Below are 14,134 nucleotides of genomic sequence, written 5' to 3'. Positions count from 1 at the left end.
CCAATGATATTACCCTTAAAGATCTTAGTACTATATAGTATATTTAGACAAAATCACGGAGTAATTATAAAATTTTTTAATTATTTACGGATGATTAGGGTTTGTTTTGGTATAGGAATACCTTGATATTTTTGTATCTTCTCTTTTACCTCTAAAATAGCGTCAACTTCAATTGCAAATGGAACTTCCTTTGGTTGGATAAAAAAACAAATCCATTTCACGAACAATAATATCTAAATTATCAAATTAGTTTATCGTCCAGAACTGAATTGTATAAAAAAAAATTTAGTCGTCAAAACAAAACTTTCAAAGTTAAATTTATAAAAAAAAAATGGTGAATGAATATTAAAGAAGATTATATTTTGGTACTAAATATTTAATAGTTTGTGGACAGTTATTTATTTATTTTTTCCACATTTGATAAATGGTTTTTCTATTATTTTTTTTGGTCAAAATATTGAGATCTGTTTTTAGTCTTCTATTTAATATATCATCTACTTTTTTCATTAGATAATTTTGATTCACCGTTTAATAAATATTCAACATTTTAAGAGTATCATTGGTTCATAATTATTAATTAGCATATAAATGGATACTGGTATCACTAAATTAGAGTTAATTAAACATGTTTTCCCTTAATTCATCATTTAATTAGCATAAGTATTTTCTTATTGGATCATATCCATTGACTTGTGGTATTTATAGAAAAATGATTAAAATTTTATTCTTATAACATAGAAGTTTAATTATATGACATGATTAAAGTTCTATATTTGATCCATGGTATTTTTTCTTGATTTGATATTTGGCGTGTGATATTAATTGAAAATTGGCTAATTTAAATTCATGTCAAGTAAGTCCATTCAGGAGTTCACCAAGAATTTTTTAACCCTATTTTAGTTCAATATAATTAATATTTTTCTTTCTTAAATCAATAAAATTAGGATTTTTTAGACTATATATTCTTTAAATTAAATCTCATATTTATCCCTTCACCAACATACAAATCATTATTATACTAAAAATGTTCTTGACAAATTTATGAATTTGTTAGAGTCACACATATATTTCTTTAATAGTTCATTACTAATAAGATTTTTTTACCAAACCAAAAAAAAAAAAAGAATAATCAAGAGTTACAACTAAAATAATTATTGAGGGTTATACGTAGTAACTTTTTAAACATGTATTGGTGCTATTTTATTATAGATTATGAAAATAATTAAAGGTCTTAAATTTATTGAAACTCTAAATATCTTCGTATTGGACTCTATGTGTAAAAAAAAAAAAGCAAAACAAGATCAAGATTAATAATATATATGTTGTCTGTTAATTATCATAAATTATAATTTTGATCATTATGTTATATGACTAAGCATATTTAGTTTTCAAATAATTAAAATATATATTTTTGACCTCATTATATAGTTGACAACTCAAAAAAACAAATGAATAAAAAATTAACACATATTTTTCAACCCATCTTTTAGGGATCCATCAAGTTGTTCTTCTGGAGTATATATACTTACTAGTTTTGACCCCAAATATTATATTTTGCCATATAATATTTCATTAGATTGTTTATAAATACCAAATATCAATTTAGAATAATTATAAAAACACTTGCCAAAGATTAGTTCCTAGTTATTTTATTTTATTTTTAAAACATATCATTCGTTTGCAAGTTTTTTTTATTTTTTTATTTAGTGTCAGATAATATTCATTTTGAAATCTGATTAATTTAAATTTGAGTTCAGACTAATCTTGTTTTAGAGGTAAATTGCTCTTTTATCACATGTGATTTCATTTTCATAACTCAAATACGAGACTTATAATTAAAAAAAAAAACAATAACTTATAACTTTATCGCAATATTTGGTGGTTCATATATATTTTAGAGTTCATTAACCTAAATAAAGTACGATAATAAAAGCAAAGCATGTGAGTATACAAAAAGCAAGCACTACCAAAACTTAGTGGAAGAATGTATACCTAATTACTATTTTAATCAAATAAATTAATTAGCTTTGTCTTACAATAACTTATCTTCATCAAATTAAAGCAAAACCTGTAATTAACTTAGTATTATAAGTTTTGGATTAGTACCATCTATTTAAAAATTAAAAGAATAAAGAAAATACACTAATTAAGTTTAGTGGATGTGCTTTTCTAGGTGGTGGGCAACAAATGAGTGAGCACAAAAATTAATAAATCTTAATTTTTTTAGCTTTTAATTTTAATATATATATTTTTTATTTTCTTTATTATTCGTTTATTTAATATCTCACGAAAAGCAAGTTCAACAAGATATTTTTCTATTCGATTACATCGAGCCGCGTGCTAAGCGGCGGGGCAACGTGAAGATGTCGGTAATTTTTGGGATTAAGCCTTAAACTCTTGTGTTTAATCTGTTAATTAGTAGTGTTGGGTGTTAGGGTGTCACGTGTAAGTCTTGTGATGGACTTGGGGGACAAATAAATAAATATATAAATAATTTCACATTAATTTAGAATTTTAAAAAAATTAACCTAGGATTTGGGGTTTCAGGATAGGTTAAATATTAAAAAAATGTTCTTGGGAACATTAAATCACGGAGATTGGTGGTTTAATTTGAACTAATATAGATCTTGCTCAAGATCGATTCAAAATGATATTTGATTTTTTAAAGATCAAATACTAATATAAGAAAGTTTAATATTATTCATCATTCAAGAAGTTATATAAGTTCAATTTTCTGTTCAAGACGAATAACTTAGAGTAGAAGAATTAATAGATATATAAAATTCGTTTCATTTGTGATTACAATTGTTTAATCTTCATACTCACAATTCATTCTAAACAATTATCCAACAAATAACTGTTTATTATAAAAAAATATTCTTATACTTCAATTTTTTTTCTCAATACTCGATGCTTAGTAGTTAGTAGTATACTTTCGCTAGTCCCTTTTATATGATATTCTTTATTTTTTTAATAATCAGTTTTATTTTATACGATACTCTTATTATCTGTTATAATATGTTAAATTAGTGAATGAATGAAATTATATATACTATATGTATGTTATGGTAATTAGAGACATAGGGGACATGATGAAGACTAGTAACCTTATATATAATTAATTACATCTCTTTTTTTGTGAAACATTTAAAAGTGGGCATAGATTGAGAGAGAAAAGTGGAAGACATATTTTTCTTTTTTTTTTTGACAGATTGAGAATCTTTTGTGGGACTAACAACATAAAATGACTATGAAATGACTTGTACCATAATAACTCTCATATGTTGTTTTGCTTAATTCAAACATAGAATAATTCCCAACATTTGTATTTGTAGATAATGTAAATTTTTTTTTATACTACCCGATCAGGTCGAGTCAGATAAAATTATCAAACAAGGGGATACGAAAGATTGATACATTCCAAAAAGCTTCACCTATGTGATCGGTTATATCAATATCCGAGCTTTAGCTTTGCTTATATTCTTCACCAGAATCTTCTTGTATGTGATAGTCTTTTGCATGTGTTGGTTGAGATCATGTTTAAAAATTTAACTTTATCAGGTTTTAAGGATCTATTTGCACATTTCTAAATTCTTTTTCGTTCTGCCCTATAACCACGTACAACTAAAATACCTAAAAAGTGCAATTAATAATGAAAAACATATTTTTTTTATATTGTCGATATATATTAATGTAAAATCCTTTCTTGAAACATATAAAAAAAAATGTTAACAAACATACAATTAGAGTAATGTCATGCATGTTTCATATACTATAAACCAAATGCATGTTGTGTACTTTTTTTTTAATATTATTATTTATTAAACTCTAACATCCACTATAACCATCTTTTTCTCTGACTCTCTAATGTCCCACCATTGCCTTTGGCTTTCCCATAATTTAAATTATTTTAAACATTAAAAAAAATGATACCTACAACTCCACTCTTCAATTCCTCAAAGTTCCTTTTTTTCATGTATACTTTGAAATGTCCCATTAGAAATTAAACATCACCATATTTTGTCTTACAACAAGTCAACAAGAAGAAGAAGCTGGTTAGTTTGATTAATTTCTTGTGTTGTTTGTCATAGTTTTTATCTATGTTGTTTGGATTTTTCAAAAACGCTTGATGGATACGCGTTAGATTTTTCATAGTGTATTTTTGAAAGATCTGACACGGGTGCAACAACAATTTTGAAGAGTCTGAGCAACATAGGTGTTTTTGTAGCTTAGATTTCAATATATTATTGCTTTGTGTTAATCATTTATGTCTTTTTCATTAATCTTTTGTTTGATATCTTGAAATTAAATGGTTTCCTCTTGTTTGTAGGTTGATTAAGTTCATAAAAAAAAATCATCAAACTATTTGCAATTTTCTTGTAGATGAAAATCTAGGAGAATAAAATATGTTTTGCTTTTTTTTAAGTTATAGACTATGTTGCTTGAACATTCCAAAAATGTTGTTGTACCTTTGTCGGATCTTTCAAGAATATACAATATTTTGGAGTATTTAACGTACATCTGTCGATATTTTTTAAAGAGTCCGAGCAATATATATAGTTTAATACATATCTTTGTGGATGTTAGTCTTTGTGGAATAAAGATCTAATATTAACAAGAGTGCTTTGTTGTTAATTTTGCTTAATCAACTTATTATAGTTTTGTTAATTTTCTTGAATTTATTTATAACAAGTCATATTGGATAAAGACAAGTGTTTTTAGTAGAGCGACGTGAATAGTGATGATTCATATAACTGGACTTGGAATTTAGATATATTAGTAGTTGTTGATGTGTAGATTTAATGACTCATATTGAGTCAGCTTACTTACTAAGTTATTTGTTAAGTATTATCACAACTAGACGAGGTGGAGCCATGATTTTAACGTTATGTGTTCAAAATTTTAGGATAGTGACATTATGTGTTTGTTACCGAGTTTACATATTCAGTATATTTCTTGATACGAATACATAATTTGGAGTTTGGTCTAAAACTACTTTGTTCAGCCGGACCTCTCTAGCTGAACTTCTAGCTCCGCCTCTGATCTCCGACTCTCTGATGACTATATTACCTAATTTATGGTGTTGTTAGTCCTTTGAAAAAAGTGATCCCAAAATGGTAGGTGTTGGTGTTAATTAGTCTCACTCATATGTGTGGTTTCCCTTTGATAGTGTGAGATTTAGTTCTAAATGTACATGAAACAGAATTATATTTGTATATATTGATGAAAGAAGGGATTCCCGATGCATGAAGCATCTCGTGTTTATGCAGGATTCAGGGAAAGGCCACACCACGAGGGGTGCCACGTAGGTGGCCTACCCTGAACCAATCCGTTGTTGATAATGGACTAAAAAATTATAGAATTCGCGAGGTTCAAACTGTACTAGAAACTTGATTCTTGAATTTGTTTCATCAGCATGTTGTTTACATAAGAGTATATGTTTACTAAAAAAAACCTTTTTGTTGTTATATGCAGGACAATGTTACTAATTTGATTCAATTGATCACTACATAGTGTTAATAAGTTGTTAATATTTAACCAAAGATGCAAACACCAAGATTCAATCTTGAAGTTGAGGCCTTGTTTGAAGATGACTCCGATATTACTAGCCAAGTCGCATCTAACATATGTGTGGGTGAGACGTTCACGGACCCTCCCAAGAACAGAGTTATAGATTTCACACAGTTAAGTTCAGAACATGTGTCACTTGACTTGTCTCTTAGCCAGGATTCGATAGGCGGTTTTTCAGTATCTAGCACAAGTGAAAGCAGCAATGAACTTGCAACTACACAAACATCGGTATCAGGACCGGGGTTTCAACGAGTTTTTAGTTGTAACTTCTGCCAGAGGAAGTTCTATAGTTCACAAGCACTTGGTGGACATCAGAATGCACATAAAAGAGAACGAACGCTAGCTAAACGTGCTATGAGAATGGGCGTTTTCTCTGAAAGGTACGCTAACTTGGCGTCTTTACCTTTACATGGATCTACAATAAGGTCTTTAGGGATCAAAGCTCATGCTTCATTACACCAGATGTCTGCACCAGCAATTAGGCCACTCGATTTTAAAACGAGTGCAAGGTTTGAGTATGGTAATCGCCAGAGTCCACCTTTGTACATGGAAAATGATGATCAATTAGTACTATGGCCTGGCAGTTTCCGTCAAGTGACGAATCCTGGTACCTCTCACACTAATTTTTCACTTGATGGATGTTCAAATATGACATTGACTCCATACGTCGAAAAAGATGAACCAATTGCACCAGATCTCACTCTGAGGCTTTGAGATATTTGACAGCAAATAGCCAAAACATCATTTAGCTTTCTTGTTTCTATTTGTACAGTGAAATATATTCTACTATGTGTGGATACTATGCACAATGCCTGCTTAGGCCCTATGTTGCTCGGACTCTTCAAAAACATGTTGTCTGGTGCTTGTCGAATCCAATACTGGTGCTGCAACATTTTTGGAGAGTCTGGACAACATAGTTCAGACCAGTGTGATTTGAACATTACAGGATTGTTTTACAATTTGAATGTATTAGTTATGACTTGTAACGGTTATCATACTTCGTATTTTCTCCTTCTATGACTGTATAACTTTTTTAAGTATCGACAACTATAACTCTCTGTGTGTTGATGTCTAGACAAGTTCAAGTTACTTTCAACTATGTGCTTATTCACATGAAGTTAGCCTCAGAGCACATACAACATTGAGTTATGGATTGAGACTTCAATGTTATAATTGAAGACCAAAGTGTATAAGGTCCTGCCTTGTGAAGTTTGAGGCCTAACACTAAGCTCTATTTATGCGCGGTGTTACATTTGTGTGTAAAATACATGTGTTACAACTTGTGAGTATATATTACATGTTGTACTCCGACTGTATGAGCATGCTCACATGATCGGTCTCACACCTGAATAAAGGATAAGAATTGTGGTAGGTTAACAAATAATGTAAACTAGTAAATTTATGATGAATCTTCAAAATACATCGTTGTTGTTGTTATGCAACTTATGCAAATAACTAGAAACTCCTAGTACAACAAAAACTCCCAATTGAGAAAATCCTAGGAAGGTTCTTGTACTAGTTAAGAACTTTCTGTTATCAACTATATTGTTCAAACTCTGTAAAAGTATTGTTACAATCTCTAAAAGTAGACTGTTTTTGAAAATCCAAGACATGACCAATTGACCACATTTTTAAAAAATCTGAACAATTTAGATTATCAGAGTTATAAGTACAAGGTTAAAGTTGGAAATATAAAAAAAAAGTGGTGGACCCCTTTGATGTTAAATATTATAGTATACCAGTGATTTTGACAACAAACAGAGAAAAACTTTCACATGTTATGTAAATCATACTAAGGGCCACTTTAGAAATGGACTGTTTGATTGGAACATGACAACAAGACTAAATCGATCGTAGTTACTGTTAGGTTATTAGCATTTTAATATTAATATTTAACATATTAAATTGTTTTATTTTAGAATTATAAGAATGATCATTGGTAGGCATTTGAGTTTTAAACAATCAATTTAATCATGTTAATCATCCTTGACTTAGTAGCCATGTAATGCCGTTACTTTTGGCTTTATTGGTTGAATTCATTATGAGATAAAAATATTCCAATAAACATTGGAATGGATAACTTCTACATCATCCAATAGCATTAGTTGTCCATCACTTTATTTCATTCTTAATTTCTCCATTACTCTTTGTAACCTATGTAACTCCTATTGTAACCTATGAAACTCCTAAGGCCATTATCTTCACTATTTACTACCTCCATTATCTTCCTATTCATTGTTAGGAAGACTTCTTGTAGTATAAATAGTGGTAGTCTTCATTTGGTTTGTACACACAAAAAACACAAGAGAAAACAAAGAGTGGAAGAGTTGGTCTAAAAGAGAGTTCTTATTAGTTGAAGGGAGGTGTTTTTTTTTTTTTTTGTGGAGCTTTGGACTCAACTCTTGTTCAGAGTTGTTGAGTTATACTTTGTGAAGGCTGTTGTATCCTGGAGGGGACAAGTTAAAGAGGACTACTGCTGGACCGGTGAAAACATTTGTTGTAGTGGGCTTGAATCTGCTTAAAGAGAGCGAAATATCCGCGCCTCAGCCTGAAGAGATTAATTTCTTCATTTTATTTTCAATTGTAATCTTGTAATTTTATTATCTTGTAAGTTTTTCACTAACAGTTAGTATTAGGGGCAACGTGAAGAAGGGGGACTCAAAACAATTCAATGAATTCGAAAAAATTGAAGAAGAACTAATATAAGATGAAAATCTCATTTATTCTCGTTATGCATGGGTCCGGAGAAGAGTATAACCAAATTTATCTAAATTCAATGCTTTACTAACTTGACTTTGGAAAATTTCGACCTACTAATAATGATTTGCACTATTCCAAATTGGACTGCTTTTTGTTGTTTTATTTTCCAAGTGTGTCAATTGTATACTTATAGTGATTCTACTATCATACCTGTGACTTATTAAATATAATACTATAAGTCACATAAGACCCTTTATAAATAAGGTTAATTGAGAATCGAAAAAAGTTTATTGTTAAAAAGCGTGTTTTCATCGCCTATCCCTACTTACCTCATGTATTTGAGAAAGAGGTCGGAAATAGAAAAAAAAAAACAAGTTCCACACATATAAAACACGTAGATGGACCGAAGCGAGTAATTTTTAAAAAAGAATTGAATATATAATTTTAGTTATAATCGTCTTTTTATTAGAAAAATACATAATGAAAAGAGATGTTAATCAACTCTATAACGCAAAAATGATCATAGAGTTTGAATTTTAATACTTCCACATAATACAAAGACTTTTTAGTTTGGCACAATAATAAAAAAAAAATGCAATTATTTTATAACCAAATGATGTAACATTTTAGGCAATCATAACAAAGACAGGCCAAATGGTCCAATTTATTTATGAAACTAATTAAGGAATGGAAGAACATGACCTCTTTGTCCAATTTGAATAAGACATATTATAAGGACATGACTTAATTAATTATTTAAAATTTAATAGATTACTGGATATTCAATAAATTTTATAAGTACAATTAGAAGATAATAAAGTATGACAGATATAACTCTTATCTCATGGTGCTCAATAAAAAAGGTAATTTTCGAAAGATAAATTATATCGAGACTTGATAAATTACGTGATTCAAATATATCATATAAACTATATATTTGGAAATCATCATTTTTCATTTATTTTTTTTTTGGTTTGATTAAAGTTTTGATTTCTTTTTTATAACTTGAGTTGGCTATATTAAGACCAAAATAGCCGCCTCCATTAAAATATCTTCTAGCAAAAGTCCCTGCCCCAGGTGATTCATTTTTTTCTTTATTTTTCCTGTCCAATTGAATAATAATAATAATAATAATATAATAATAATAATAATAATAAATACTTTAATATATTGCACACGAACTTTAAAGATATTTTCATCATCGAGGTATATATGTAATGGGATGTATGGAAATCCTTCCTTTTCAATAAGATATTTCACATTCAAGTGTTGAGAATTAAATAAAAATTGATTAGAAATATTTTTTATTAACTGAGTTTTATATTATATGAATTTAAATTAGTTTAGAAATATCTTTTATTAACTGAGTTCTATATTACGTGAATTTGATTCTCATTATTGAGATGGTCAAGTATTAAAAATTAAAAATTATCAAGGAAACACTTCTCATCAAGGAAATAATATGTAGTGGTAGTTAAATATTCATGTGTACACATTTTATTTTTTTTTGAAATAATAATGGCGTACCTAATTTATGGCACGTCTACTTTATTTAATAAATTTTAATTTTAAATAAATAAAAAGATATTTCGTAAAAACTTATATACGATTTTAAATATGATAACCTAAGCTTATCTTTATTTTTTGAAGCATTTTATCGATTACTATACCCTTTTTCATTTCTAAATTTAGATATATGCGATAAATATTTTTAATTTAAATTTTGCCCTTCATTTTAAATTAGGAACAAAGGACAAATACACACTCGAACTATTGTAAATAGTATACAGATACCCTCTGTCATATATACTTTTGAGATATTAATGCTTCTGCCGTTCAAAAACTAGCACATATATACCTTCACTATAACAGGAGACTAAATAGGAATACGTGACACAATCTTATCCTTCGGGTCGATAGATAAAATTATGACAATGTGTATTATGTTTGTATAAAGATATATATATATATACTCTAATTTTTAAACGTCAAAACCATCAACTTTCTAAAAATATGATAAAAAATATTCACCTATCATTAACAATATTTCAAAAATATATTTGTCATTAAAACTACGTCATACTAGATATAATGCTCATAGAATTATTAAAACAGGTGTCTCCGATAGTTTAGCCAATATTAGACCAAAAAATATTAGAAGTGATATATGTAGGCATAGCTTTTCGAAGAATACAAAATAATGTCTTTTTTTAAAAAAAAAAATAGATTTAATGAATATCTAAAATAACTAGTAAATTACAATTCTATTGTATAACTATTTTGAGACATTGTTTGTATCTTTTTCTCTCTGATTTGCAAAGCTTCTTTTAAATAAAGTAAATATTTTAATTAAGAAATATATTTTAAAATTTTTTTATACTAATGATATATATATAGCTTGAACCAAAACATCTCTATAGGATTTTGTTAGTCGTCATTTTTTTTAGGTCAACTAAATTATAATTTATATTCAATGTATTGGATGTATTAATTGATGTCACAATCGTGCCATGTTATAACTATGTTGTCTTCCCTAATTTTCTGGTAAAAAGCAAATTTGTTTTATGTTTTTTTTTATTTATGTCTGATATTTATATTTGAATTTCATTGTTATATGATTATTTTTTTTAAAAAAAAATTATTTTTAACTTTGAACTTTCTTTAACACATAATAGTTATTGTGATATTGATGGTTTAGATTTATTTTTGAACTAAAAGTGTTAAAGAGAATAATACAAAGAAAAAATAATGATGTAATGAAATATTCAATCAAATAAAAAGACTCGATTTTTTTCCAAATACGCATATTATTTATAGGATAGTGTTAAGAGGAACTCTAACCGTTGTCTCAACTGATTTTTTTTTTTAAATTAAAAATTATTAGATCTTCTTTAAGATCAACAATGTCTCGAAGATAGATTGAATGAATTAACTATATTATCATTTGAATGGGAATTATTAATATAAATTAATAATAAAACAGTACTTAGTGACTTTACATCTAAAATAGCTAAAACAGTATATTTTAAATAAAAGTACATAAAATATAAAAAAGATAAATTAAGATCCATCTTATAAGTTTCGCTTTAGGCCCCTAACGTTGTTGAGTTAACCCTGTTTGTAACATGTTTTTTTTTAATTGAAATTTAATATTGCTGGTTAAAAATGAGAAAATCTCAATTTTTTCACGGTTGTTCCTAGTGATAAAAAGCAAATTGCTAACTTTTTCCCTATTTTCCATTATCACGAGTCACGAAGAAATCATTTTAAAGTTGTATTATACTAATCACGTGGATTTTTTAAAAATATATATTAATAGTAAATATTACATATGATAATAGGTAATTTATTACATTTATCATATATATATATATGGGGAAAATATTCAACTACCCCCTCAACCTATGCCCGAAATCCCAGAGACACACTTATACTATATTAACGTCCTATTACCCCCCTGAACTTATTTTATATGTAATTTTCTACCCCTTTTTATCCTACGTGACACTAGTTCGAAAAAAAAAGACAACCATCGTTGGACCCACAAGATAGTGCCACGTAAGCTAAAAAGGGGTAAAAAAATTATTAATAAAATAAGTTCAGGGGAGTAATAGGACCTTAGTATAGTATAAGTGTGTCTCTGAGATTTCGGGCATAGGTTGAGGGGGTACTTGGGCATTATCCCTATATATATATATATATATATATATATATATATATATATATATATAACTTTCTTTAGAAGTGACATAATTGCGCTAATAGGTTACTTAGTATTTTGATCATTTTATCGATTATTATAATACTTATTAAAAACATACTTGTAGCTATATAAGTGATTTGAATATAAAATAATATTGACATAATACATATATTAGACTTTAAATTTGACCTTCAACTTTCATAGTGCACAAACAGACACTTTAACTATCCAACTTTTAAATAAATAAATACATGAGTCCTATATGATAAAATACATATAGGACACCACGTAAGACAAAAAATGACATATAGAATGACATATAGGACATGTGTGTCTTTGTTCAACTTTATACAAGTTTAAGTGTCTACTTGTGCACAGGTAAAATTAAAGTACATAAATGTAATTTGAAATCAAGTTAAAGGACATATTTATGTATTATGCCAATAAAATTACTTACGTTATTAGCAAGAGCGGAGCCATCTTAGACAAAGGGTGTTCAAGTTCATATTCTTTATCGAATTATATGGTGTATATACGTTAAATGTTAATTAATATAAGTGTATATTTAATTTTGTAAGCTCTTAACCCAACTGATAAAAAAATTCACACACTCTTCATTAAATTTTTAACTCCACGCTAAATAATATAAAATATTGGACTCCAATTTTTTTTTTACCATGATGAAAATGGTAAAAGAGAATTATTTTTTTTGAAAATCTTAAAGATAGAAAAAAATTTAATGGTATTAAAGTCTAGAAGAAGTCTAAATGGATAGTGAATATATTTAATGTTGGATTGTTTTGAGAAATAAAAGGAAAGACAAATAATAATATTTACAAATTATTTTAAAATATTGACATTTTAACATCATATTTTATAGTGTAGACATTTTTTACTAATTAAGTAAAAAATTATGACTACTTTACTAATTTTGACAAACAAAAGTTAATAGAATTTTTTAATCTATTAAATCTTGAGCCTAGTCAAATATGGGAAGCTAATTTTCCATTTACAGAATATAAGTTGGCTTTTGTTTTATTTTTTTTTAATTTAATAATCTGCAGTTTTTTCTTTCAATTTCATATCAATTCTTTTGTAAATTGCCAAAAGCATCCATAGGATTAGGAAGCCTCCAAAAAAACAAGCCAACAGATATATCTATCATTATAATATATAGTATTATTTTTATTTTAAAAAAAAAAAAGTTTGAGGCAATGAGTGGTCATTATTGCATCAATGGTCCCTTAAGTTTGGGATAAGTTTATATTTGTCCCTATTATTATATCAATACTACTTGTGGTCCAAATTTTACAGCAGTGAGTTGTTATCATTGCATCAATGGTCCCTTAAGTTTGTGGTAAGTCTATATTTTTCCTATTTTAGTAATCGTGGTCGAAAGTTTGAAGCAATGAGAGGTTATCATTACAAATATTGAACACTTTTTATCCAACTAACGAAACAATTGTCACGTGTTTATACATAACGTCTACAAATAGAGTCTACTTTCACATTTTATTTTCCCTAATCACAATTTGTTTTGATTATTAATTGATCTTTTTAATAGTAATACTCTTCTTTGAATTTTTCAATTTTTTCTACCATTCATGCTAAAATTTGTGGAAAAAAACCTCTATTTCAATAATTTTTACTCTAGTCTCCTGAAATTTCTGTTAGCTTCAAATTTCCATTACCCACCTAGATGTTCTGTTAGATGGACTAAAAGTGCTTAACATTTGCAAACTTAAAGAACCATATATGCTCAGTATAAAACAATAGAGACTAAAATAGACCCACCCTAAAATTTCAGGGACCATTCTTGCTAAAAACACTTATTTTTTTTATCAAATCCATAAGAATAATACAGAAAATATTCTAGTCTAATCTTCTAGCTCATTTCCAACAGATTATCAAAACATTGACCATACATCCATGTTGTCATGATACTCCCACCCTCCCAATTTACGTGACACAATTAAAATTTTGAGTTTATAGTAATTTTTATGTAATTTTCAAATATAGCAATTTAAAGTTACTATGACTGAATAAACAAACGAAGTTTAAAAATTTGAATTTGAGAAATTTCTATTGTGTCACATAAATTGATACGGGAGGGTGTACATCTTGTTGACTATTTCTGTTGTGTATATATAAAAACTAAGC

At 27.7% G+C, this 14,134-nt stretch overlaps 1 protein-coding gene across 2 annotated transcripts; it reads left to right on the top strand.

Annotated features, from left to right (window-relative positions):
* The first annotated feature begins 3,715 nt into the window (after positions 1 to 3,715).
* LOC101247682 (zinc finger protein 4) lies at positions 3,716 to 6,618 on the top strand. 2 transcript variants are annotated; one of them, XM_019210845.3, is made up of 3 exons: positions 3,859 to 4,055; positions 5,271 to 5,370; positions 5,476 to 6,618. In XM_019210845.3, exon 3 carries the CDS (start codon positions 5,545 to 5,547, stop codon positions 6,283 to 6,285), a length of 741 nt encoding a protein of 246 aa, XP_019066390.1. In that variant the 5' UTR covers positions 3,859 to 4,055; positions 5,271 to 5,370; positions 5,476 to 5,544; the 3' UTR covers positions 6,286 to 6,618. The 2 variants fall into 2 exon arrangements, with proteins under 2 accessions (XP_004250235.1, XP_019066390.1); XM_004250187.5 differs by lacking the exon at positions 5,271 to 5,370 and having other exon boundaries at positions 3,716 to 4,055.
* The last annotated feature ends 7,516 nt before the right edge of the window (positions 6,619 to 14,134 follow it).

This window comes from Solanum lycopersicum, chromosome 11 (assembly GCF_036512215.1).
Source record: "Solanum lycopersicum chromosome 11, SLM_r2.1".
Taxonomy (NCBI): domain Eukaryota; kingdom Viridiplantae; phylum Streptophyta; class Magnoliopsida; order Solanales; family Solanaceae; genus Solanum; species Solanum lycopersicum.
The sequence above is the reverse complement of the archived record's forward strand: the minus strand, read 5'-3'. Positions and strand labels throughout refer to the sequence as shown.

What these genes read in the sequence shown, in the direction of transcription:
- LOC101247682 (XM_004250187.5), top strand. Translation starts at nt 5,545, where the DNA reads ATGCAAACACCAAGATTCAATCTTGAAGTTGAGGCCTTGTTTGAAGAT.